Source organism: Nuphar pumila, chromosome 3 (genome assembly GCF_984573655.1).
Source record: "Nuphar pumila chromosome 3, dmNupPumi1.hap1.1, whole genome shotgun sequence".
Lineage (NCBI taxonomy): Eukaryota > Viridiplantae > Streptophyta > Magnoliopsida > Nymphaeales > Nymphaeaceae > Nuphar > Nuphar pumila.
Window position 1 is genome coordinate 3,928,831 of NC_143251.1, and position 26,527 is coordinate 3,955,357.

The following is a 26,527-nucleotide window of genomic DNA, read 5'->3' on the forward strand; positions in this document are numbered from 1 at the left end:
TTCCAAAATGTAACGACTACTTTTTATAAGCTATATAAACACACACATATAAACTATTCAAATAAGAGGAATGAAATAGACGTGTGAGCTTACAAAGAGAAAAATATTCTATTCGTGATTTGAAAAGAGAGCCTTGAAAAAGAAAGAGAAAAAGAAAAAGAAAGAAAAGAGAAAAAGTCAAGTCCAGCTCTTTGACAAAGAGTATCCTCTGAGTGACAAACAGAACATTCTTAGAATCCTTCATTCGTGCATTCATATCATTCTGAAGGTTCTATAGGAAGTATTGTAACTCTGTTTATTCACTGTACTCCTTCTTTGTTCAAAGAAGTAGACCTCTGTGAAAGAGGGTGTTGCCCTTCTCTGTTGAGAGAAGAAGACCTCTTGGGAAGAGGGTGTTGCCCTTCTCTGTTGAGAGAAGAAGACCTCTTGGGAAGAGGGTGTTGCACTATTTATCCGGTAACTCGGATGTTATAGTGAAATCTCAAGTGGTTTGCTTGGGGACTGGATGTAGGTCTGGATATTGACCGAACCAGTATAACTTCTGTGTTTTATGTGTTGTGCCTTATTGCTTAATTATTTTATTTTATCGATCATTATCATATTTCACTATTCACCCCCCCTCTAGTGGAATTTCATTTGGTATCAGAGCAGGTTTGCTGGTTTCGACGTAACAAGTCTTCCAGCACAAATGGCATCTACCTCTTATGCTCGTGATATTGAAGGTCAACACGCATCTCGTCCCCCCTTCTTCAATGGCTCCAACTATGGATATTGGAAGTGCAGAATGGCTATCTTTCTCAAATCCATAGACTTTGCTGTATGGAAAATTGTTGAGCATCCATACACATCTCCATCCGCAGACTATAACTTATGGTCTGATGAAGAAAAGAAAATGGCAAACTTAAATGCAAAGGCTATGAATGCCTTATATTGTGCCATTGATCAAAATGAATTCAACAGAATATCTATATGTGAATCTGCATATGACATTTGGCATTCTTTGGAGGTGATTCATGAAGGAACCAACAAAGTCAAAGAAGCCAAAATATCATCTCTTGTTAGAAAATATGAGTTGTTCAAAATGAACAAAGATGAACCCATCACAGAGATGTTTACCAGATTCACCAACATCACCAACGATCTGAAATCTCTAGGTGTAACATATTCCCAGACTGAAAAGGTGAAGAAAATCTTGAGATCTCTCACAACTGATTGGGAGAGAAAGACCACTGCTATTGAAGAAGCTCAAGATTTATCTAAGCTTACATTGGACGACTTAATAGGAAATCTTATGGCCTATGAAGTCCACATGAAAGAAAGAAGGGAAGAAGAGCAACCAGTAAAGAAAACTCTAGCTTTCTCAGCCCTATCTGAGAATGAAGACTCAGATAAAGAATCAGAAATTGCGCTACTTACCAGAAAATTCCAGTGCTTCATGAGAAGGAACCGGCTTCCAAACAGGCACAAGGAAAGAAAAGATCTTAAAGAAGATCCCATGTGCTTTCAGTGTAATAAGCCAGGGCACTTAAAACGTGACTGTCCCCTTCTCAAAAGAAAGTCCAAGACTGAGGAACCAAAGAAGAGGTTCTTCAAGAAAAAGGCTCTGCATGCTCAATGGGATGATTCAGAACCATCCACTAGTGAAGAGTCAAGTGATGATGAAGCCGAAACTGCAAATATGTGCTTCATGGCAAACGAAAGTTCGGTAAGTGAAATCTCTGATTTTTCCTTTGAAGAACTTCTAGATGCTTTTCAAGAACTATTTGAAGAATCTAGAAAATTGAGTTTCAAAAATAAAGCTTTAAAATCTGAAAATTTAGAGCTTTCTCAAGAGAATGAAAAACTCAGCAGTGAAAATTCTGAGTTGAAAAAGAAAAATCTTTTGCTTATATCTGAAATTTCTTCTACTAGCTCCAAAACTAAAGATATGCAAGTAGAAATTTCAGAGCTAAAAAGTAAAACTGAGAACCTTATGAAAACGGTTTTCAAGTTTACTAAAGGTAAAGAGAACTTGGATAAACTCTTATCCTCTCAGAAGGTCTCCTTTTACAAGAATGGGATTGGCTATTCTCATTTCAAAAAACCTTCTTGTATAAATCAAAAGACCACATTTGTGAAAAGTTCATCTGAACCAAATAAGGAGTATTATATTAATAATCTTTTTTACTCCTCTAAAGAGATAGACAAACCCAAATCCAAATGGATATGGGTTCCAAAGTCTAACAAAAAAGGACCCGATTAGGTACCAAAAAGAAGATTTACTTAATGTTTTGCAGGCTCCAAAGAAGAACAGATGGATACTAGATAGTGGATGTTCAAAGCACATGACAGGACATCCAGACCTTTTTGCTGTTCTTCATCATAAAGAAGGAGGAACCGTCACCTTTGGAGATAACAACAAAGGTTTGATAATTGGTATTGGAAATATTGGTAACATAGACAAACCTCTTATCAAAGACGTTCTCCTTGTTAAAGGATTAAAACATAACCTACTAAGTATCAGTCAAATGTATGACACAGGTTATAATGTTAGCTTTAATCATGATGCATGCCTCATAGCTGACACAAATGAAAACATCATCTTAAAAGGTATAAGAAAGAATAATATATACGAACTATACCTAGAAAACATCACAGAACATTGTCTTATAGCTAATAATGACACTCAACATCTATGGCACATGAGAATGGAGCATAAGCTCGTCCAAGGAGTGAAGAATACAAAGTGGGAGACCCCTATTTATAACACAAGAGAGGAGCCACATAGGGGGCTCCCAAAGGAGTCGTTGGGAGCCCCCAACGGTCACATTTGTGACCGTTGGGGGCTCCCCAACGACTCTTTGGGGAGCCTCCCTAGGTGGCGCAAACCACAAAAATAATAAAAAAGAAACTAAAAAATAAAAGAAAAATTACATGCATGTTCCAATTGGAATATGCGTAAAATGACAAATTACAAGAATACCCTTGAGGGTATTTTAGGAAGAGAAAATATATATATATATATATAAATAGAGATACGTATATATATATATATGTATACGTATCTTTATATATATATAAATCTATACTCGTACATTTAAGGATTATATTTCAACATACATATATGTGTACGAGTACACATATTTTAACACCCCCCCTCAATCTTTGCGGGGAAACGAAAAGATTGAAAAAAGGCGCCAGACTCCAAGAGGCTTCCGTAAGGATGCTATTGAAACTTGTAAATGCCTTCTTCCAATTGCCTTCTAATGGTGAACATATATCCCGATCCATCCGGGGTACTTCCTTTTATCCTATCTCCAAGATCCTGTAGAATAACAACAAAGAAACAAGTAAAACATATCTTTGCATTTTACTCAAATGGAACATTTCTAACAAGATTAATTGAAACCATATCGGATGACACATCCGCAAAACAATGGTGCAAAAATATAACTTATGCATAGAAATTTGAAGCACATGATAGGATAATTATTTTAACATGAAAAGTAAATTTAGAAAACCAAAGTTTCAAAATCATACATCATGTTAAAGAGTGAGCGGAAGCAAATTATGCAGAAATGAATTGCAAGAATGCATAATGCATTTATAAGTTCCAACATTGAACAAACATAACCCCATAATGGGGAATAACACAATGGTCTCCTAAGGGACACCACAGTAAGCCTACGAAGAGACATAAGTTACATATGCTTTATTGAATAAGAGCCTAAAAGGCCATAAAGAGCATATGCATATACTATCATGAAATGAATTAATACTTAAAGTAATCGTTAATGAACATGCTCCAAACATGTAATGAAGTGCCAAACAAGAGAAACGAAATCTCCAAGCATATTAAAATGAACACAAGAGTTCAAAAGGTTTTAAATCCATTTAGGAGGCAAAATAATGAGTGTTATTTGAGTAGAGAACCTTATACATTTAGAAAAATCTCACTCAAATGACAAAAAACTCATTTTTCATATCAAATACAAAAGTGGCCAAAAATATCAAATTGATTTTAAAATATGCATATCAAATATATGATTCACTTGTATCTAAAAGAAAGCAACATATGAATGAAATTTCATAAATTTCAACAATAGTTCATCCATTACAAGTAACTACCTCATTAGTCCTCCAAAAGCCCATAAATCAAGTGTATAAGCTACTAGATCAAGAATAAATATAATACCATTAAAGGCCAAAGACACACACAAAGGTGTGCCAAAGAACCTCTTGTCTACATGTAATAATACTTGAAATGAGTGCATCAACGACAAGAACAAGAGAATACCCGCCAACATGGACCAAAATCATCTCTTGTCTACGTAAAAATACACTCAAGACCAAGTATGTTCAGCTACTAGATCAAGAGTATCAAGCCAACCATGGGCTAAAACACAATACGTCTCTTGTCTACATAAGATGACACTTGAAATGAGTGAAAGAAGCCAACCATGGGCTTACATCTCAGCGAATAGAATAAGGAAACAAATGCCAACATAGGCTAAAATCACACACTATGGTGTGAATCAACGTGCCTTGTCTATATATAATAACACTCAAGACAAGTGTGTTCAGTTACTAGACCAAGAGAACAAAAAAAAGCCAACAAAGGGCTATCAACACACGAAGGTGTAATAAAATTCTTGTCTACATATGATGACACTTAGATAAGGGGCATAAAAGGAGAAGACTTTTGATGCAATAAAACTTGTAATGAAAAACATATAAATAAAACCTTGAAATAATATTCTTCAAAAAGAATACCCATAACAATATCATTTTGGAATAAATACACACACCAAGAACACTTGTGCACAAAAGCACAAAACATAAATGTGCAAATGCACTCACATGATTCATAAACAATAAAAGGTTGGGCAATAATCCCCAAAACCTTGATTTTAATATACCTTAAAACATTTAAGGTTTCAAAATCATATATCCATCACATTTATATATAAATAAGAGCATCCATAAAATTAATGGCCAATAACAAACGAGTGACACACTCATAATTAGAGATCATATACCAAATCATTCTAGAGTCCCAAGGTGCCCATAACTCACCTCAATCACCATTTATAATATGGCAAGTGGACAATCTAAAATGACATAACACAAGGTGCCCATAACTCACCTCAACAACCATCTCTAATATAATAATAAGGCCATAAAAAAGGATTGATGCACCATATAACATGTGATGGATATAAGATAAAATGCCATAAAAGGCAATGAACTCTTAGGGAAAACATTTTCCAAATATGTGATTTTACAAAGAGGGCCGATTCAAAGGTCCAACATAATTAATCACAACAATATGCTTTATAACAACAATTTTGCATAAACACGAATTATGCTTAATCTTCAAAAGAAGTCATTTATACAAAAAAGACTTATTATGCAACTAACACAATTATGAAATATTAAACAACATCATGCGTAAGAACCGATTTGGAATAATCAAAAAGTCAAAAACAAGCCTCAACTATGATAGATATAAAGTGCAATTAAATGCACACCAAATGATAATAGATGCACTTTTATGCAATGCAAGATTTTTAAATGACAATAATCTTGAATGAGCAAATAACAAACTTAGGCCAACATAGACATTCATAAAGATGGTGAAGTTTGAAAATCTTATGAAATCCACTATTGTAACTTAAAAAGTGATGCTCACAACCAATCTCAAAAGATCCACAAAGGGTTACAAGTATTAATGAATCTTCGAAGGATATTATACAAGGGAAAAAATACTCACAAACAATCTTCTCACAACAACTATGAAATCTTCATAAAAGAGTATATACTCACAATAAGATTATAAGGACCGAAAGGCTCCTTAAAGAGAGCTAAAAAAACACACGCAAAATTCCCAAAGAAGTGGGAAACTCTACTAACGTGAGAGAAATCCCAACAAAGAAGAATAATAGATTTGTTAAAAAACCTTATGATAAAGTAAGATTGTACTATGGCATAAATCTATAAAATTAAACATTTCTTGAGGAAAAATTCAAAAGCTCTTAAGTTTTATCAAAAAACATGACTTAATAGATTATTACCAACTTCTAATGTAATAAGTACGCAACAAACATTAGTGAAGACCATAAATTTTATAATGAGACAAGCTCTTTAAATCAAATTGAAAAATCTTTTAAGAGTATAAAGATGCAAAGAAAATCACCATATTCCATAAGACTATTTTAAAACTTAATTCAATCGGAAAAAAACTTTCTTAATTAAATGTTGCTCATATAAAAAGGACACATTAGGTAAGTGAATCAAAACTTATTAAGGAATTTTTCATATATGTCAAGCATTTTTCGAAAAACTACATCTCACAAACATTTTAATCTTAACATACCTTTCTTTAAAGACTTACCATATATAAAAGGTATTCTTATAAACAAAGTTAGGTTTAAAATATAAATTCAAGGCTTCCATGGTCATAAATTTTTACCGACCCATTAAGTTTTGAGCAATCATATATCTAATTTTTCGCCAAACAAGTTATCATTTTAAAATTTTTCAAAGAAAAACATACGAAAAAGTATGTATACGAAAAAGATTCAATAGAGTATCAAGTAATTCAAATTTTTATAAAAAGACATAATGACAAAGAGTACACAAAAAAAAGAACATATTAAATTCTTCATACAATACTTAAAGAGATAGAATGCATACCGAATAACTTTAAGAAAGAAAAGAGAGAGAAATGAATACTTCACCATTTTTCTTTAAAAACTTCTTGAATACCACGCTTCCCGATGCACCAAAGAGCAACTCGATCTCAACCTTGCTCTGATACCATGTTAGAAAGTGACTTTGAATACTTAAGGTTCGATAATGAACCCATACACATGCACATGAAGTGCGAATATACCCACTCAAGGGAACAACCCAAGCACATCATGTGCTAATACATAAACCCATAAAAGGGGTAAATATGACTTAAAGTCATAACTTGAATATTATTGAAGAAAAAGGAAGAAGAGGGTAAAAACACAATGGAGCATAAGCTCGTCCAAGGAGTGAAGAATACAAAGGGGGAGACCCCTATTTATAACACAAGAGAGGAGCCACATAGGGGGCTCCCAAAGGAGTCGTTGGGAGCCCCCAACGGTCACATTTGTGAACGTTGGGGGCTCCTCAATGATTCTTTGGGGAGCCTCCCTAGGTGGCGCAAACCACAAAAATAATAAAAAAGAAACTAAAAAATAAAAGAAAAATTACATGCATATTCCAATTGGAATATGCGTAAAATGACAAATTACAAGAATACCCTTGAGGGTATTTTAGGAAGAGAAAATATATATATTTATATATATATATATATAAAAATAGAGATACGTATACATATATATATGTATACATATCTTTATATATATATATATAAATATATACTCGTACATTTAAGGATTATATTTCAACATACATATATGTGTACGAGTACACATATTTTAACAAATCCCTTGGCTACAAGTCTAGCCTTGTACCTTTCGATGCTCCCATCTGGCTTATACTGTATCTTGTATACCCATTTTGACCCAACAACATTTTTGTTTAGTGGTCTAGGTACAATCTCCCATGTCTCACATTCATGTAATGCCTCCATTTCTTCATTCATTGCTTCTGCCCATCTTCTAGAGCATGCAACTTGATAGAACATGAGGGGCTCATCCTCTTTACTTATGGCTGTAAAAAACAACTAAAAATCCAATGAAATTTTTTTATAGATTACCCATCTGTCAAGCGGATGTCGAATCCGTGAGGATCTTCTGATATCCATCATCTGTGAAGCGGGATCAGATGGGTCCGTACTTGTAGAAGAAATGAATGAGGGCTCTTTCTCTTGCCGGGTGTACACAATACCCTTATATCTTGTTGGCTCCAAGTCATGTGTAACAGTCTCTTTCGTTTGAGTTTCATTGGTTGATTCTTCATGTGTTTCCTTCTGACAGCAATTTGCCGAACAATCTACTTTACCATTGGAAAAGAGTTCTGAATTTAACCATGGGTAATATACCTCAACGTTGGGGCTTGAGTTATCAATGTGAAGGGTTGAATTAGCAGTCTGATCATCAAAGTTCATTTCATCGAAAACTACATTCCTTGATATTTTGACACGCTTGCTCAAGGGATCATAGCACCTGTACCCTTTGTAGTCTTCTGCATATCCTATAAACCTGCATTTTAAGGCTTTATCTTGGAACTTGTGCCTTTGTGAGCTGTCAATGTGAACATAACAAACAGACCCAAACACACGTAATTCATGATAATCAGGTTGTGTGCCAAATAGAGAAAAATATGGTGACTTATTCTCTAAGATATTCATGGGCAACCGATTTATCACATGAACTGTAGAGTGAAAAGCCTCAGTCCATAATGATACAGGGAGATTGCTCCCATGCATCATGCTCATTGCAGTCTCAACAATATGTCGATGCTTCCTCTCAACAATCCCATTTTGTTGAGGTGTATGCGGGCAAAACACTCTTCTCTTTATCCCATTATGTTGAAGGAAACTAACAAAGTCACTCGAGGAGAATTCACCTCCTCCATCACATTGGAAATTGAGAATGTTGGCAGAGAAATGATTGTGAACAAAAGAATGAAATCTTTGGAACAATCCAAAGACTTCTGATTTGTGCTTCATAAAAAATATCCAAGTATAACGCGAGTAACTATCAATGAAAATAAGATAGTATTTACTGCCAGAAAGAGAAGTAATTGGGGCAGGACCCCAGACATCTGAACAAATGACCTCAAATGGCCTTGAAGCTCTTTTATTAATGGAAGCGAATGATAAAATATGACTTTTACATAAATGACAACTAGAACACTTTGTATCAACGACCTCTGAACTCAGACTGGACTTAGGAATGAGATTATTCAAGACAAGTTTTTCAATAAAATGGCGACCACAATGGCCAAGACGACTATGCCAAAGTCTTGGCTTATTATACTCAAAAATAGTAAATATAAAATCAGGATAAAAAAATTGGCGTTGGTGAGGCTTCAAGGATGAATAGTTGCAATGAATGGAGAAAGGAGGATCTTCTTGGAAGATGTACATGTTGCCCCATCGTTTTCCTTCAGCGAATGTCTTCCTCGTGCGAAGATCCTTGACATAAACAGAAGGAGTAAATTCAACTGAAGCATTAACATCATCAACGAGTTTTGAGACAGAAACAATGTTCTTTTGAATGTTAGGTTCATGAATGACACTTGGAAGTTTAAGAGAGGACTTTGACATGGGTATAATGGCATTTCCAATATGTGAGATTGAGTGATGAGATCCATCTCCTGTGATTATGCTATTTTTACCAACATAAGGTGTAAGAGTCAAGAGTTTACTTACATCACCTGTGACATGAGTAGCTGCTCCAGAGTCGACATACCAAATGCCTTTGTCATTTTGCTTTATGTTCAATCCTGCCAAGGCTGCCAACATCAAGTCCTTAACTTTTCCATCCTTCCTAGCCTCTGCTTGTGGAGCTTTCCCTTTGTTTTGAGGATTAAACCAACAATTTGCTTTAATGTGCCCTTTCTTGTTGCATAGAAAACAGGTAGGGATAGGTCTCTGTTCTTGCACATTGGGTGTTGGAAGTATACCACGACCTCCATAGGTATTTCTCCCTTGGCCGCCCTTTCCTCGAAAAGAACTTCCTCGTCCTCGACCATAACTCATTCCCGTAGCTAGTGCATCTTGGATTCCTGAATGTCCATGAGAATCTTCAGAAGATCCTTTCAGAGTCATTTCATATTGCAATAATTTCGCACGAAGATCTTCAAACTTTGGGAGTTCTGGTAAACACAGTAGAGTTGTCGTCATGACATGATATTCTGGCCCCAATCCGCTCAAGGTTTGTTGCACCTTTTCTTTTTCACTGACAAGACATCCAACAACAACCAACTGATCTGTGATGCCTTTTATTTTGTTCAGGTATTCCATAATAGACATCTCATCATTTGAAACTCTCGCTTAAGAAACATAATTCTTGCCTCAGAAATTTGTGAATATAATTGAACTAACTTATCCCACAGTTCCTTGGCCGAACAATCATCAGGAAGGGCAACAAGAACTTCCTGTGAGAGTGTTGCAGTAATGTATGCCATTAGCGATTGATCCCTCTTCATCCAAGCAACATATTCTGGATTCCTGTGAAGAACAATAGACTGTTCTCCTTTATCGTCCGCTTTTTCTTGTGAAATGTATTCTGGAGGCGGAGGAACCGATCCATCCAGATGACCGGAGAGGTCCTGACTCTTTATAAAAGGGATGATCTGTCTTTTCCAGGTTAAAAAATTTGAGTTATTCAGTTTTTCAGAGACTAGTTGATCGAGAAAGCTGGAGGATAGGCATGACTGCGCATGAGTAAAATCCATAAAAAAAAACTGAACTGACACTTAGGTATGAAGCAGGCCTCGGCTAACAGAATAGAGGGCTCGGCTAACAGGGCACTCGACTAACAGAATAGAGGGCTCGGCTAACAGAAAATCAGAAAAAAACAGAGAATGATGTATTGAATCAACAAAAAATAGTTTCAGATCCCACGAAACAGTAGAGAATAATGTATTGAATCAACAGGGGATATTGTATTGAACCAATAAAAAATATTTTCAGAACCCACGAAACAGCAGAGAAAATAGTTTCGGAACCCACGAAACAGTAGAGAACCATGTATTGAATCAGCAGAGGATAATGTGTTGAACCAACAGAGATATTTTCAGAACCCACGAAACAGCAGAGGATCTGTGATCGTGATTCAAAAAGAAAAACCACAGTAATCTGTCACCGTGAAGCCAACAAAAGGTCGTGTGTCACCGTGAAATACTTCCAGAACCCACGAAACAACAGAAATATTTTCAGAATCACGAAACAGCAGAGGGTCTGTGATCGTGATTCAAACAAAAAGGGAAAACCACAGTAATCGAGCCAAGAAAAACTACAGTAATCGAGCCAACAAGAGGTCGTCTGTCACCGTGAAACCGAGGTCGAGGTCTAAGAGGTCTGTCATCGTAAAGCCGAGATCGTCTGTCACCGTGAAATGAAGATCGAGATCTGTCACCGTGAAACCGAGGCAGCTCTTCACTCCCATTCGTCACGCTGCTCATGATACCATGAAAGGAATACTCGATCTCTGTATAGGCCTGTCACGAGAGAGAGATATATTCCATAGAAAGTGCGTCAGTCAGTTGTGGCTGCGCCTCTCATTCTATTAATATGTAAATATACAATTACTGGGGTACAAAAGTACCCGTTAATAACACGTTAATTTACATTACACGTTGATTGGATCTGGATCAGATCCAATATACAAAATGGGTCAGGTCCTGCATAAATATGACGACTCCTTTTCAGTGAGCTGGGAAAATCCAATCCAAACAGAAGAATTGAACCAATTAGATCCGACCTCACCTGATTTTAATGGCTCATGCATCCTGTATAGTTCAAAACATAGACTCTTTCTCAGACTTGGTATGAAAAATTTAAGAACCGAACCCGTTTTATCCCAACCCAACTACTTCTTTGTAACATGCACCTGAACTGGCCTGAAGCAGGACCAATCTATAATTGAGCCTCCGTGCACTCGACCTAAACTGATAACTCAAATCATACTCAAACAGACAAAGCTTAGTGATGTTGCCAGTAATAATCATGTCGGAGAAGTTGGATGATATGCAACACCGCAATTTCAGCTAGGCTATATATATATATAATGTGGATGAAACTGGACTAGGTCAGGGTCGAACTTAGTCCAGTTTCAGACAGAAATAGATCTGGATGTGGTTGACTATGCCCGACCTGCAGAAGCAGCATCCAAGTGTCACCTCCATGCCGACAATGGTGCAATGCCTTTTTAGGAGTGTCCATGTTACATAGCTTATAAGCAGGCCACAGGCTGAGTTTTGAGCTTGGACATGGCTCGACCCTTTGGTCTGTTGGGTTTACAAGGCCATGATCCACCAAATAGCCGTTTCAATTGTCCATTTTCTGGGTTGAGTTGGACCAAGCGAACTTGTTGCCTACCCCTAGTCTGCACATCTATTATGTTGATGTCAGCTACTGATCCCAATGTCTTTTTTTTAGAAGAAACACAGAAAAAATCCAACATAATTGGTTTATAGATTTGGATGGGATTTGTAATTGTAACAAGTGTTCATTTTCATATGGTAAAGCTTTTGAAGGGGTTGAAGCTGTTGGTAGAAAGTTCTTTTTAGGCTTTTTGAAGCGTGTCTATGGAGATTGGTTTGGTTGTATTTCAAATAGAGTATTGGTTTTTTACCTTAAGGAAATGGACTTCATACAATTTTTTTTTGAGAAACAAAATAACTTTAAATCAACCTAGCTGAATTGAATTATTCTAATTATTGATTTAACCATTGGTGTATGAAGAATGTAGTTCATGGAAAATGGTTATACCCAAGTCAAGGTCATAAGAGAAGACCCATAAGGTTACCCTTTTTACAATTTCCATTCCTTTTTGGATGCCTTGTTCTGAGTCCTGACACACCATCCAGTAGTTTGTTCGCCAACAAATTATGTTTTCTTTTATCCACCGTTTTTTGAATGAGCGCCATTCATCATCATTCCCATGTTTAAGTTGTGTCCTTGGGAAGCTGGTAATGCACAATCCCTCCAAATGCATGATCCTTGACACCACATGCAGCTAGTTCTCCATCTGTTTGGTCCAATGTGAAGTCCATATTAGCTTCATGCCGTTTGAATTCACATCATTCCCCTCCACCACTTAATAAAGGTCTTTAAAGGATATCACAATTTTCATGCTTCAAATCCACCTTTAAGAGTTGACATGGTGGTCAAGAAATGACATTTTGGTACGTTATACAACAGTTTCTTGAGAACATACGACTTTTGTCTCTTTGGTCAAAAAATGGCACCTTTGTTTTGATATGCAATAGTTTCTTGGAAACAGTTGACTTTTGTGATGGAAAATGATTACTTATATACTTTCAGCTGACTTGTCAGCTAAGGTTGAGAAACATAGTTCCATTTGGATGCAAGTTCTCTTTCAGTATCCATGGAGTATCAGAGATCTGTTGTGACTTTAAATTCATGTATACAAATAGAAAATACATAGTCAACATTATAAACTGCTCATTCTTAATCATAGGCAATCTCTTTGACAATTGAATTAGTACTATTTAGAGCATCTGATTTTATGGGCTGCATATATGCAGTTTAAGTGTAAAAGGCATTGTGATGGTAAATAGGTGAACCATGATAATTACTTGCAGTAGTTTTCAGGAGCTCAAGTAGAAACTGTAACTGCTTTAGTTACTGCTATCATGAACTTTGCAGGTTTCACAAGCTACCGTCGAGGTGAAAAATTTGAAGATGGACATATCTAAAGATGGTGGTTCAGTTCCAACTCTCTCTGTCAAATTACGTCTTTTACCTATTTCTATCCAAAGAGAGGAATCACGGATTAGTTATGATCAATCATCAAATTTTGGTACTGGAGGGTGTACCTTTGCTGGAAAATCTTGCACTGCACCTTTTATTTGTGAAGAATTATCTCTTATCTGTGAAATTGGGCATGAAAGGTGAGATTCAATTCAGAAAGAAACCTCCTTTGTGGATCCAATCCAAGAATTTAACAGATTATCTACCTTTGATACATTGCATATGGGAAATTTGGAGCACATAGTTAATAAATGGAGATTAGAAAAATGTGCATCTCTTCATGTTTTAATGGATATATATGAAATGAATATCAAAATGGTCAGGAAATAGATGTGCTGGAGGTTTTACATTTCTATAAAGTTCTATATATCAGAAAGATCCAAGAATAAAAATATCATGGACATGGGAGTTACTTGAGAATTCACTTGCTTATTAGTAAAAAATCATTAACCACTCAATGATGACAATGAGTATATCAAATATAGACAACACTAAACTTTGATAGAAAGATTCACCCTGTATGCATGTGCAGTATGTTGATCCAAAATTAAGAGAAGTATTTGTGGGGTTATTATGAATGTAAACCCCCCAAAAAAGAGCTATTGTGTATCCTAATTTAAAGGTTTTTATCTTAAGGAGAAAAAAAGAAAGCGGTAAGATTCTTTCTTTCTTTATTATTATCTAAATAGATCCCTATTTGATTTGGATTCCTCTCCTTGGTACGCATCGAAAAAAAAATGTTTATTCGCTTTCATATGCTTTGTTCTTTTCCTTCTTTTTTGTACTGCTATATTATAGTTAGCTGTATAACTAAATGAAAAGGCTTACCTTGGGAGATCAACCAAGTCTGATGTAAATCCATTATATCTTTCCTAATATGGTTGTCTTATTTACCATTATTATTTTCTTAATGTAGAACACCACTCTATCTCCTCTCTTTCTATCACATTTCTCTGCAGTTTTGAAAGAGGAAACAGATGCATTCACCTATGCTCTTCTTCCTACGCTCTCTTCCTCACATGTTTTCTTCTATTAGCAATCAGAAGTCAATGACAACTGAATTGGATAAGTCTCTCCTTACAACGATTGTTGAAAATTTAAAAAGCGAAAATACTTATTTTGATGTTTATGTTTTTTAGATTTCTTTTACTAAAGTAAATATGTTTTATTTGGTGTTCTGCTTTTTGAACCATAAAGGTGGTTTTTCCATACATTTTAAGCTTGTCTGTTTGAACAGGCTGTTTGGCTAGAGTGTGTGTGCATATGTTTTTTGGGCTGGGGGGTGGGAGTGGGGTGGAAACTGCTAACTTCACGGTCATCTGTGGATGATAAGTTTCACCAATTTATACCCCTATCAACTTTAAGATGTGATGGTGAATTTATGTGTTATTGTCACTGTCATGAACATATTAGTAATTTATAAAAAAAGGCATTGTGCATATCCAAAGGACTAATAAATGTATTATTTACTATTTATAAAGTTACTAAAATGCTCAAGGATTGTGATAATTGATGGCATGAAGTCACTAGCTAATTTTAAATTATGGGTAATTTCTGAACTGGTACCCAAATTCTCAGCATAATTAAAGAATGCTGGAAACTTAAAGGCGGTATCATCCATGTTTGTTCTATTAACGACAATTGTCTAATAAATATGTTGTTTTTTAATGATTGTCACCATTGAAAAATGTAAACTGAATCAATTTCTTTTTGAGATAAGAACATGTTTGGTTGCAGGGAGTTGGGCTTCATGGTTAGGAATGTCGTGGTTGCTAGTGGAGAAGTTGCTATCAATCTAAGTGATGACTTATTTCTTAAAAAGAACATGGATTCAGAATCATTTGTTGGTGACAAGATTGATGCAGGGGATTCTATAAAGAGTGAAGCAATATCTGAATCTTCTAACACATACAAAGAGAAGAATCAAAAACTTATGTCGGCAAAAAAGCTCATTTCAGGGTTTCCTGAAAAGGTAAACATGTAATTCATAGACATTGTTTGCTTCGCCTTTTTCGTTGGTCTCTTTCATGTCACCGTTGAAGCTTATTTTTTGTTCATGTATGCCTACATTTTTATTATTTTAGCAATTTGACTTGTTAGATAAGTATTTCAATTTAAAAGCATTTAAAACGTGGAAATTCTGTTCAAGAATAGGAAATGGAGCTCTTCATCTGCAAAAATTTGAAGGTTTGATGTGCTTTGTGGAGACTTATTTTATATGAAACTGTTATGAAATCCATGTTAGCTGCTCAGATCTTGATTCAGTGCTTCCTTTTTTCATCTGACTCTGAATCCAAATCCCGAATCCAATTAGGCAAGATCTGATTAGGTTGTATTTACTAATGTCTAGATCTGAACCTAGTCTGACCGCTTACATACCTAATCCCACCTTGACTTTACTGTTAAATTGTCTACGAAGAGACAATACACATACGAGCACAAATACTTTATAAAAGAAGTGCACGATGGCACTCTCACAACACTTGAACAAAATATGCAAAAAGCATATAAATAATAAACATGTAATAATGCATGTTAGAAAGTGACTTGGAATGCATTGGATTCAATAATGAACCCATACCTATGCACGTGAAGTGCAAACATACCCATTAAAGGGAACAACATAAGCACATAATGTGCTAATACATAAAACCCAAAAAAGGAAAAAATATGACATAAAGTTACATATCATTGAAGAATAAATGGAAAAGGGGTAAAAACCCCATTACAATGGAGCATAAGCTCCCTCAAGTAGTAGTGAATTCAAAGGGGAAGAGCCCCTATTTATAACCCTTTGAGGAGCCACATTGGGGGCTCCCAAAGGAGTCGTTGGGAGCCCCCAACGGTCACATTTGTGACTGTTGGGGGCTCCCCAACGACTCTTTTGGGGAGTCCTCCAATGTGGCGCAAACCACAAAAATCATATTTTAAAAAATGAAAACAAAAAGATAAAAGAAAGAATTACAATCATATTCTGAAATAGAATATGCGTAAAATGACTAAATTACCCCTATTGCCTAAAATAGATAAATATATATTTTATATATATAATTAGGATAATACATATGCATATATACCATATATGAATATGTATTATACTTTATATATATAAAATATATATAATATTACAAATGTTGGATGATACATTTTAACACCCCCCTTAAGCTTTGCGTGGGGGAACGAAAAGGTTGAAGACGGCAAGAAGAAGAATCTCAAAGCTTCAAGAGCCTTCAGAACGAATGTCATTGTAAATGTCTTCCTCCAATGTCTTTATCGATGAGCACCTTCTATCCAAGAGACTTCTTTTCCTCCTATCTTCAAGATCCTGAGAAAGGAAAACAACAAAGAACAAGTAAACAATATCTTTGCACTTTACTCAAGAAGGAACATTCCTAACAAAGTGCAAAAAGTATGCATAATATGATGGTTACTATAGAATGAACCAAAAAAAAAAAAAATTTAGAAAACCAAAGTTTCTAAATTATACATCATGTTAAAACAAAATGAGCGGAAGCAAAAAAATATGCAAAACTAGATTGCAAGAATGCATAGTGCATTCATAAGGTCCACCATTGGACAAGTATAACCCCATAATGGGGAATAACAAAAAGATCCACTAAGGGATACCACAAGAATCCTACGAAGAGGTATAACATACATATGCTTTATTGAATGAGAGCCCAAAAAAGACCATAAAGAGCATATGCATATACTTATCATTAAATGAATTAATCCTCAAAGAACTCATTAATGATCATACTTCAAACATGTAATGAAGTGCCAAATAAGAGAAACGAAGTCTCCAAGCATACTTTAGGCAAAATAAACACAAGAGTTCACAAGAAAAAACATTTATGAAAGTCACACTTTAATTGACAAACTACACATTTTGCATATAAGGGTGACAAAAAAAACCATAAGCACTTAATATATAGATTAAATGCTAAGAAATCAACTTGATATGCATATCGAAAAGATGATTCACTTGAAAAACACAAGTCATGAATGAAATTTTGCAAATTTCAATAATAGTTCATCTATTACAAACAACTTCCTCATTAGTTCTCCAAAAACCCATAAATCAAGTGTATAAGCTACTAGATAAAGAATATAAAGCGATTAAAGGCCAAAGACACACACAAAGGTGTGTAAAAGAATCTCTTGTCTACATATAATAATACTTGACATAAGTGCATCTACGACAAGAACAAGAGCATAAATGCCAACATGGACTAAAAAGTATCTCTTGTCTACGTAAAAATACCCTTAAAACCAAGTATGTTCAGCTACTAGAACAAGAGTAATAAGCCAACCATGGGCTAACACATAATACATCTCTTGTCTACATATGATGGCACTTGAAATGAGTGAAATAAGCCAACCATGGGCATACATCTAAGCGACTAGAACAAGAACACAAACGCCAACATGGACTAAGACCACACACGATGGTGTGCATCAACGTGTCTTGTCTACATATGATAACACTCAAGACAAGTGTGTTCAGCTACTAGACCAAGAGAGCAAAAGCCAACAAAGGCAAAAAAAAAACACACACGAAGGTGTAATAAAATTCTTGTCTACATATGATGACACTTAGATAATGGGCTTTAAAAGGAAAAGACTTTTGAGGCAATAAACCTGTAGTGAAAATAAACCTTGAATAAAACAATACTCCTTTTTTAAAATGAACTCTCATAGCAATAATATGTATGTAAAAAATATCTTCAACAAGATACTATAATCGATAAAATAAAATTCTTGAGAACAAATGTGTGAATATACACACACCAAGAACACTTAGAATACTTGTGAAAAAACACAAGACCACAAAATCATAAATTTATTGCCATGTAAAAGTATCTTCAACAAGATACAACGATCAAGACCTTAATATTCTTGATAATAAACCCACCATGAATGCACAATAAGAATGCTTTTAGAACACTTGTGCACAAAGAGCACAACACACGGAATCACAAATGTGCAAATGCACTCATAAGATTCTTAAAATAAAAGGTTGGGCTATAATCCCAAAACACCTTGATTTTAAATATACCTTAAAACATTTAAGGTTTCAAACACCATATGTCCATCACATTTACATAGAAGCATCCATAATATCAATGGCCACACCAAACAAGTGACACACTCATATACCAAATCATTCTAGAGTCCCAAGGTGCCCATAACTCACCTCAACCACCATCTATAATATGGTAAGTGGACAAACTAAAAATGACATAACAATGAGTGACACCCTCATAATTAGAGATCATATATCAAATCATTTTAGAGTCCTAAGGTGCCCATAACTCACCTCAATCACCATCTATAATATGGCAAGTGGACAATCTAAAATGACATAACACAAGATGCCCTTAACTCTCCTTAACAATTATCTCTAATACCACAATAAAAAGGCCAAATAAATGATGCATAAAATAACATGTGATGGACAACTATAAATGCCACAAAAGGACAATAAAGACATAAGAAATCATTTTCCAAAAGGTTTTTACAAAGAGGACCGATTAACAAATTGAATCAAAGGTCCAATATAATCCACCAAAACAATTTTGCATAAACACAAATTATGCTTAATCTTCAAAAGAAGTCTTATACATCAAGAAGGCTTTATTATGCAACAAACATAACATGAAATATTAAGCAATATCATGTGTACGAACCGATTTAGAACAAACAAGCCTTAACTATGAAAGATATAAGGTGCAATTAAGCGGTGAAGTTGGTGAAGTTCGAAAATAACAAACTTAGGCCAATATAGGCATTCATAAAGATGGTGAAGTTCGAAAAACTTATCTACTATTGCAACTTAAAAATGATACTCATAAACAACCATGAGGTCTTCACAAAAGAGTATATACTCACAAGACGATTATAAGGACCGAAAGGCTCCTTAAGGAGAGCTTAAACATAAATAAAATTCCCAACGAAGGGGAAAACTCCATTTAAAGTGGAAGAAATCCCAACAAAATAGATTTAAAAACCTTATGATAAAATAAGATTGTACTATGGCATAAATAAAAATTAAACATTTATTGAGGGAAAATTTAAAAACTCTTAAGTTTTATCAAAAAACATGACTTAATAGATTATTACCTACTCCATTAAAGTACTTCAAAAAACATGACTTAAAACATGACTTAAAACATGACTTAATAGATTATTAAGCACTTATAATATTCACTAATGAACAAACAAAAGGGCAAACACCCAAACCCACAAGAGACAACACAACATGAAAATATAAATATCTCTTATTGAAAAGAGAGAGAGCTCTCTAAATGTTGAAAACATCCTTAAGAGTGTAAAGATGAAAAGAAAATCACCACATTCCATAAGACCATTTAAAACTTTCTTAATTAAATGTTGCTCATATAAAACCGACACATTTGGTAAGAGAACATAATATGGAATTTTTCATATATGACAAACATTTTTCAAAAAACTATATTTCAAATATTTTAATCTTATCATACCTTTCTTTAAATACTAAACATTCATATAAAGGTATTCTCATAAACAAGGTTAAATTTAAAATGTAAATTCAAAGTTCCAATGGTCATAAATTTTTACCGATCCATTTAAATCTAATTTTGAGCAATCATATATCTAATTTTTCGCAAAACAAGTTATCATTTAAAAATTTTCAAAGAAAAACATACGAAAAAGATTCAATGGAGTAGCAAGTAACTCAAATTTTTATAAAAGGACTTAATGACAAAGACCTCACATAAAGAACATATTAAATTCTTCATACAATACTTCTAAGAAGTAGAAGGCATACCAAATAACTATATAAAAGAAAACAATAGAGAGAAACGAATATTTCACCATTTTTCTTTAAAATTCTTGAACACCACACTTCCCGATGCACCACATAGCAACTCGATCTCAACCGGGCTCTGATACCATGTTAAATTGTCTACGAAGAGACAATACACATACGAGCACAAATACTTTATAAAAGAAGTGCACGATGCAAAATATGCAAAAAGCATATAAATAATAAACATGTAATAATGCATGTTAGAAAGTGACTTGGAATGCATTGGATTCAATAATGAACCCATACCTATGCACGTGAAGTGCAAACATACCCATTAAAGGGAACAACATAAGCACATAATGTGCTAATACATAAAACCCAAAAAAGGGAAAAATATGACATAAAGTCATAAGTTACATATCATTGAAGAATAAATGGAAAAGGGGTAAAAACCCCATTACAATGGAGCATAAGCTCCCTCAAGTAGTAGTGAATTCAAAGGGGAAGAGCCCCTATTTATAACCCTTTGAGGAGCCACATTGGGGGCTCCCAAAGGAGTCGTTGGGAGCCCCCAACGGTCACATTTGTGACCGTTGGGGGCTCCCCAACGACTCTTTTGGGGAGTCCTCCAATGTGGCGCAAACCACAAAAATCATATTTTAAAAAATAAAAACAAAAAGATAAAAGAAAGAATTACAATCATATTCTGAAATAGAATATGCGTAAAATGACTAAATTACCCCTATTGCCTAAAATAGAGAAATATATATTTTATATATATAATTAGGATAATACATATGCATATATACCATATATGAATATGTATTATACTTTATATATATAAAATATATATAATATTACAAATGTTGGATGATACATTTTAACATTTACATGTGCATGCAAACTGTTGTCTCATTTGTGAGTCTAATACATTTTTCATACTGCAAGTGGATATTGTGAATTACTTACAATTGCAGCACTAAAGAAAAGATGTGCATGTTCTATATATTTGGGTCAACTTTCTATTACTTAAGTTAATCCTTTTCATGCTTTTGTAAGTATTTTAATCTGTGGATGCACTTATGTGAGTATGTTAGGACAACATTGTTTAGTTGTTTTAATTGTTTCTTTTTATATTAATGAATTTTATATTGGGTCATCTTATTGCAACCCTATTCTTGTTTAGTTCTGTGAATTCACTGGTTGGTGCTTACTGCTTGCATTATTACAAAAATTACTTTTCTTTGGAAGGTTAGCTTCAGTTTGCCAAAACTGGATGTGAAGTTCATGCATCGTACTCAGTCGCTCATTGTGGAGAATAACATCATGGGTATTCATCTAAGGAGCAGCAAATCACAGTTTGCTGAGGATTTGGAAGAATCCACCACACATTTTGATGTCCAAATGGATTTCAGTGAAATTCATGTACTTCAAGCGTTTGTCCTTGTCCTTAATTGTAAATCAGTTTTCATGTTAATCACATCATCTTTCAACTGTTTTTCTGACATTTTTTTTCCCCCAGCTTCTGAGAGAAGGAAGCATGTCTGTGTTGGAAATCCTAAAAGTGGTTGTCACATCATCAATTGATGTCCCAATGCAAGTAAGCTCTTCAACTTTTGAGTGCACCATCTTTGCAGAAATTATCAAACTCCTGAGTGTCAGAAGTGCATTGGAACATTTTCCATATGCTCTTGGATCTGAATAATTATTTTTTTCCTGGTTATGCTTCCTTTCTTATAATTCTTCTGCTAAGAAGCCACAAATCTGGCACATTAATCTGATATACCAAATAAGCTACTCTTAGCAGTATCTCTGTTTTCCATGCCTTCTCAATGAAACATATGTGGATGATATTTCTTTTAAATTGGGCTTTACTGATTCCCTTATTGTTTTGATTTTCAGCTAACTGCCCCAGTTAGGGCTGAAGTTGATGTCAAGCTTGGAGGAACTCAATGCAATATGATTTTGAGTCGCTTGCAACCATGGATTCATCTTTTGCCTTCAAACAGAACAAAGAAAATGACCCTTCATAAAAGGGAGTCAGAGAGTGGCGCATTGCAAACTGATATGAAAGCCATGATGTGGACATGTACTGTCTCTGCTCCAGAGATGACTGTTGTGTTGTACAGCCTCAAGGGTTTACCTATATATCATGTACGTTTTGAGCTTACTTTTCTCTTGTTAAAGTATGGCTTTGCTAGCTTACAACATGTGCACATATATGCACAAACACAGAACATGGATTGTGAAATATTAACAGGGAGCCATCTGGTTTAAAATTTGAAAAATATTATAATGTCATTCATCCTGAAACTTCTTAGCTTAGACTTATTCGTGGGTCTTTTTGTTGATTGTAGAATGTTGAGTTTTGACTTTATTTGAAGCATGCCCAAACTAAGGCTTATGTTTTATTTTTCGTAGGAAAGCAATTGTTCACCATTTTGCCTTGAATTTTCAATAAGGTGGATGCAGAGTCCTCACTTTATTATTTTAGAATTGATTCTAAAATGTAATTGCATCCTTAAGAATTTGCTTTAATATTTTAAATAAATGGACAAAAAAATAAATATAAATGAAGATGCTTACTATGAATATATATGGTATTACTTGTAAATAAGCTGTGAGACTAGGTGCAAAATAGTAATTATAAAATAATAACAAAATATTTGTTTGCTGATTGAGGCCACTTCCTTGGCTGTCTTACCTCATTTATAAATACCCTTAAGGAGTTAAAAGAAGAGAAAAGGAAGGAGGATAAAGAGGCAAAGGAGCAGGGATGCAAAGGTTTAGGGAGTTCTCCAGCCGTTAGGTAAGTAATTAATTATAGTTTTGATAATTAAGATTAAGTTTGTCATTAATTGATTTTTTGTAAGTAGTTAGTCATAATCTTATATAATTTGAGCTAGTCAAATCAATAATTAGTTATGGTTTTTTGTGATTAGATACAGATTTTCTTAAACTAGTTTTGTGAGAATGATCATTATAGTTTTCGATAAATTAATTTCTTTTAAGTAACCAGCGTTTGATATTTAGAATTAAGAGTTTCCTAAAATCGAGTGACTTCTGTTTTGGATGTTCAAAAGTTAATCTTCTCTTTAAGTAATTTGAAAGTAAATCTGGTAAATTTTCTCAAATTACTTGTTTGCATAAATCACAAAGTTTTGTTATCAAATTTGATTTATCAATGTTGTAAAACTCTAATGGATTGATTATTTTTTTAACTGTATGGACATGCCATTTTTTTTTTTTTTTTTTTTTTTGAGCTTATTAGAAATTGTGTTACCTCGGAAATCAAACAAATGAAAACTCATTTATAAAAAATTTACAATGTATGGTTTTGAAAATAATGTTAAGTATTTATCATTCTAATGTATGTATGTATACAAAATGCAAGTGCACTGCAAGCTGGATGGTATATTGAGCTCTCGACAATTTTATCAGGGATTATTGGACCACTGTTCTTGGGGTATTAATGGGTCCATTAGACTTATCATAGGGATTTTACTGGCCCAGTTAGACTTGGGATCTAATTGGCCCTTTGACATTGTCAATGAGTATAGATCTTTCACGTGGCTTTTTAGAGTTATCAGTGTTAGAAAGTGAGTTGGAATACATTGGGTTCAATAATGAACCCATACTTATGCACATGGAGTGCAAATATACCCATTAAAGGGAAACAACATAAGCACATAATGTGCTAACACATAAAACCCATAAAAAGGGAAAAATATGACATAAAGTCATAAGTTGCATATCATTGAAGAATAATGGAGAAGGGGTAAAAACCCCATTACAATGGAGCATAAGCTCTCTCAAGAATACAAAATACAAAGGGGAAATCCCCTATTTATAAGCATGAAAATGGACCACCTTGGGGGCTCCCAAAGGGGACGTTGTAGAGCCCCCAACGGTCACATTTGTGACCGTTGGGGGCTCCCAACGTCACTTTTGGGAGGCCCCCAATGTGGTACGAAATCCAAAAATATAAAAAACAAAAAATAAAAATAAAACAAAAATTACAATGCATATTCCAATTGGAATATGCGTAAAATGCTAATTTACAAGAATACCCTTGAGGGTATTTTAGAAAGATAAAATATATATATTTTTATATATATAAATAGAGATATGTATACATATATATATATATGTATACGTATCTTTATATATATATATAAATATATATATGTACATTTAAGGATCAACATATTTTCACAATCAGAGGGTGAATTTCATCTGCCTCTTGGGATTCCCCACTAGGTTTTAGATCATTACATGTGGGCTCTTCACCAACTGTCAGTAATCAGCCCACTGGGAATAATGATGGGATTTCTAATCAGCCCAAATGAATTTTGGGATATATCAGCTATTTGGATCTTTGATGAAAATGTGAATTGGGTTTTAAATAAATGTTTTTCTAAAAGTTCAACTAAGTATACTGCATTTGAAAAGTAGTTTTCATACTTCAGTTTGAATTTGCAAAGTGATTTATGTTATTCGTGTTATGGTAAATGTTTTTTAAGTTGACTCTTTTTAATAATCAAAATGCTAATTGTTAAAGCTGTAAATTAGTTGCTTACTAAGTGTTGCAGCTCATTAGTTGTTTACTATTATTTTAAGGTGAAATTTTTTCATAGAGGTAACAAGGATTTTTAAAGGACGCTTATAGGGTCTTCAATAGGGGTGGCAATTTCTGACACGACCCGCCAACCCGCCTCTTAGGCGGGTTCGGGTTGGGCTTAAGCCAACCCGTTTAATAAACGGGTCGACCTGCGTAACCCGTTTATTAAACAGGTCGGGTTCGGGTTGGGGGTATGCCAACCCGCCAACCCGGCTGACCCGTTTAATAAACGGGTTAGGCGGGTGGGTCAACCCGCCAACCTGCCAACCAGTCTGCCCTACCCGCCAACCTGCCTACCCGATCCGTCAACCCGACCCGCGAACCTGAAAACCCGTTTACCCGACCCAACCCATTTATTAAATGGGTTGGCGGGTCGTGTCGGGTTACCCGTTTATTAAACGGGTCGGGTTCGTGTTTGCCACAGCCGACCCGTTTAATAAACGGGTCGGGTTCGGGTTGAGGTATGCTGACACGCCAACCCGCCAACCCGACCCGATTGCCACCCCTAGTCTTCAATAGGGGTGTCAACGGGTCGTGTTTGGTTTGGACCCAGGTGGAACCAGACTTGACCAGATTTTCGTGTATGGTATCGGGAGTCTAATCGGCTACTATAAGAGAAACCATACCCAGACCCGTTAATAACTACATGAACTCAATCTGGACCGTACCCGGTAAAATAATATTTATTATTATTTTTACATTGAAAAATTGTGGGTCTTAATCAGAACTCGGGTCAGGCCCGGGTCTGGTATAAAATTTCACAAACTATACCCGGATTCATGTACTAATCGGACCTTCGGGTCCAGACCTGGGTCTTAATCGGGTCTTCTTATTTGTTACCATACTCGGACCCTATAGGGTTTAGTGACTTAGTCCGGGTAAACCCGACCCATTGACACCCCTAGTCTTCAACGAGGTTATATTGGTCGGTAAATTAAGCATCTTAACTTGCAGTTGACTTATTAATTTTGTTGGCTTTTATCTTTTGAAAGTCATTGCAATCGTCTGAAAGTCATAATTTGACTTGTAGTCCCATTGAAGACCTGTATAGAAGCCAAGTTACTGAATAGAGTTATATATTATGCTTTATAATGTTTATATTCTATTTTATTTTGGTTTGGTTGTTCAATTAATAAAACCCCATAATAGAAATGAACAACTCGATAGTTACACCCATTGGGCATGATCATGGGTATGTTTTAGAGCATGATGTATCATTCTCAATGTTGGTATTGTTTGGTGATAGTGCTTGGTGTTGTTTGGTATGTGTGTGTGTGTCTATATATATATATAGTTATGTTCAGGTGTGTAATGAGTATATATGTGAAATGCTAGTACTTGGTAAGGAAGATGTTTTAATTAAAATGGAAGAGCTTATAGACAATAATGAAATAAATTTTGGTACTTAGAGGCTCTATTATACAGTATGATGTAGGGGTATCAACGAGCCTGGTTTACCCAGACCTGACCCGACCCGAACCAAACTCTATAGGGTTCAGGTATGGTGATAAATAAATAACCCGATTAAAACCCGGGTCCGGACCCAAAGGTCCAATTAATACATGGACCTGGGTATAGTTTGTGAAATTTTATACCAGACTCGGACCCGACCCGAGTTCCGATTAAGACCCATAAATTTTTATTGTAAAACTGATAAAAATATGGTTTTATCGGATATGGTCAGGGTTTG

At 34.9% G+C, this 26,527-nt stretch overlaps 1 protein-coding gene across 3 annotated transcripts in view; it reads left to right on the top strand.

The window, feature by feature from the left end:
• SAB (HYPERSENSITIVE TO PI STARVATION 4) overlaps positions 1-26,527 on the top strand; it is a 123,441-nt gene that overhangs the window by 12,802 nt on the left and 84,112 nt on the right. The window contains exons 4-8 of one of the 3 annotated variants that reach the window (XM_089998644.1): positions 13,319-13,563; positions 15,161-15,395; positions 21,468-21,641; positions 21,739-21,816; positions 22,119-22,370. In XM_089998644.1, coding sequence (XP_089854770.1) covers positions 13,319-13,563; positions 15,161-15,395; positions 21,468-21,641; positions 21,739-21,816; positions 22,119-22,370 — 984 coding nt within the window. Of the gene's footprint in view, positions 1-13,318; positions 13,564-15,143; positions 15,396-21,467; positions 21,642-21,738; positions 21,817-22,118; positions 22,371-22,942; positions 23,026-26,527 lie in introns of those variants that run through there. The other 2 variants (XM_089998645.1, XM_089998646.1) reach the window with 2 other exon arrangements.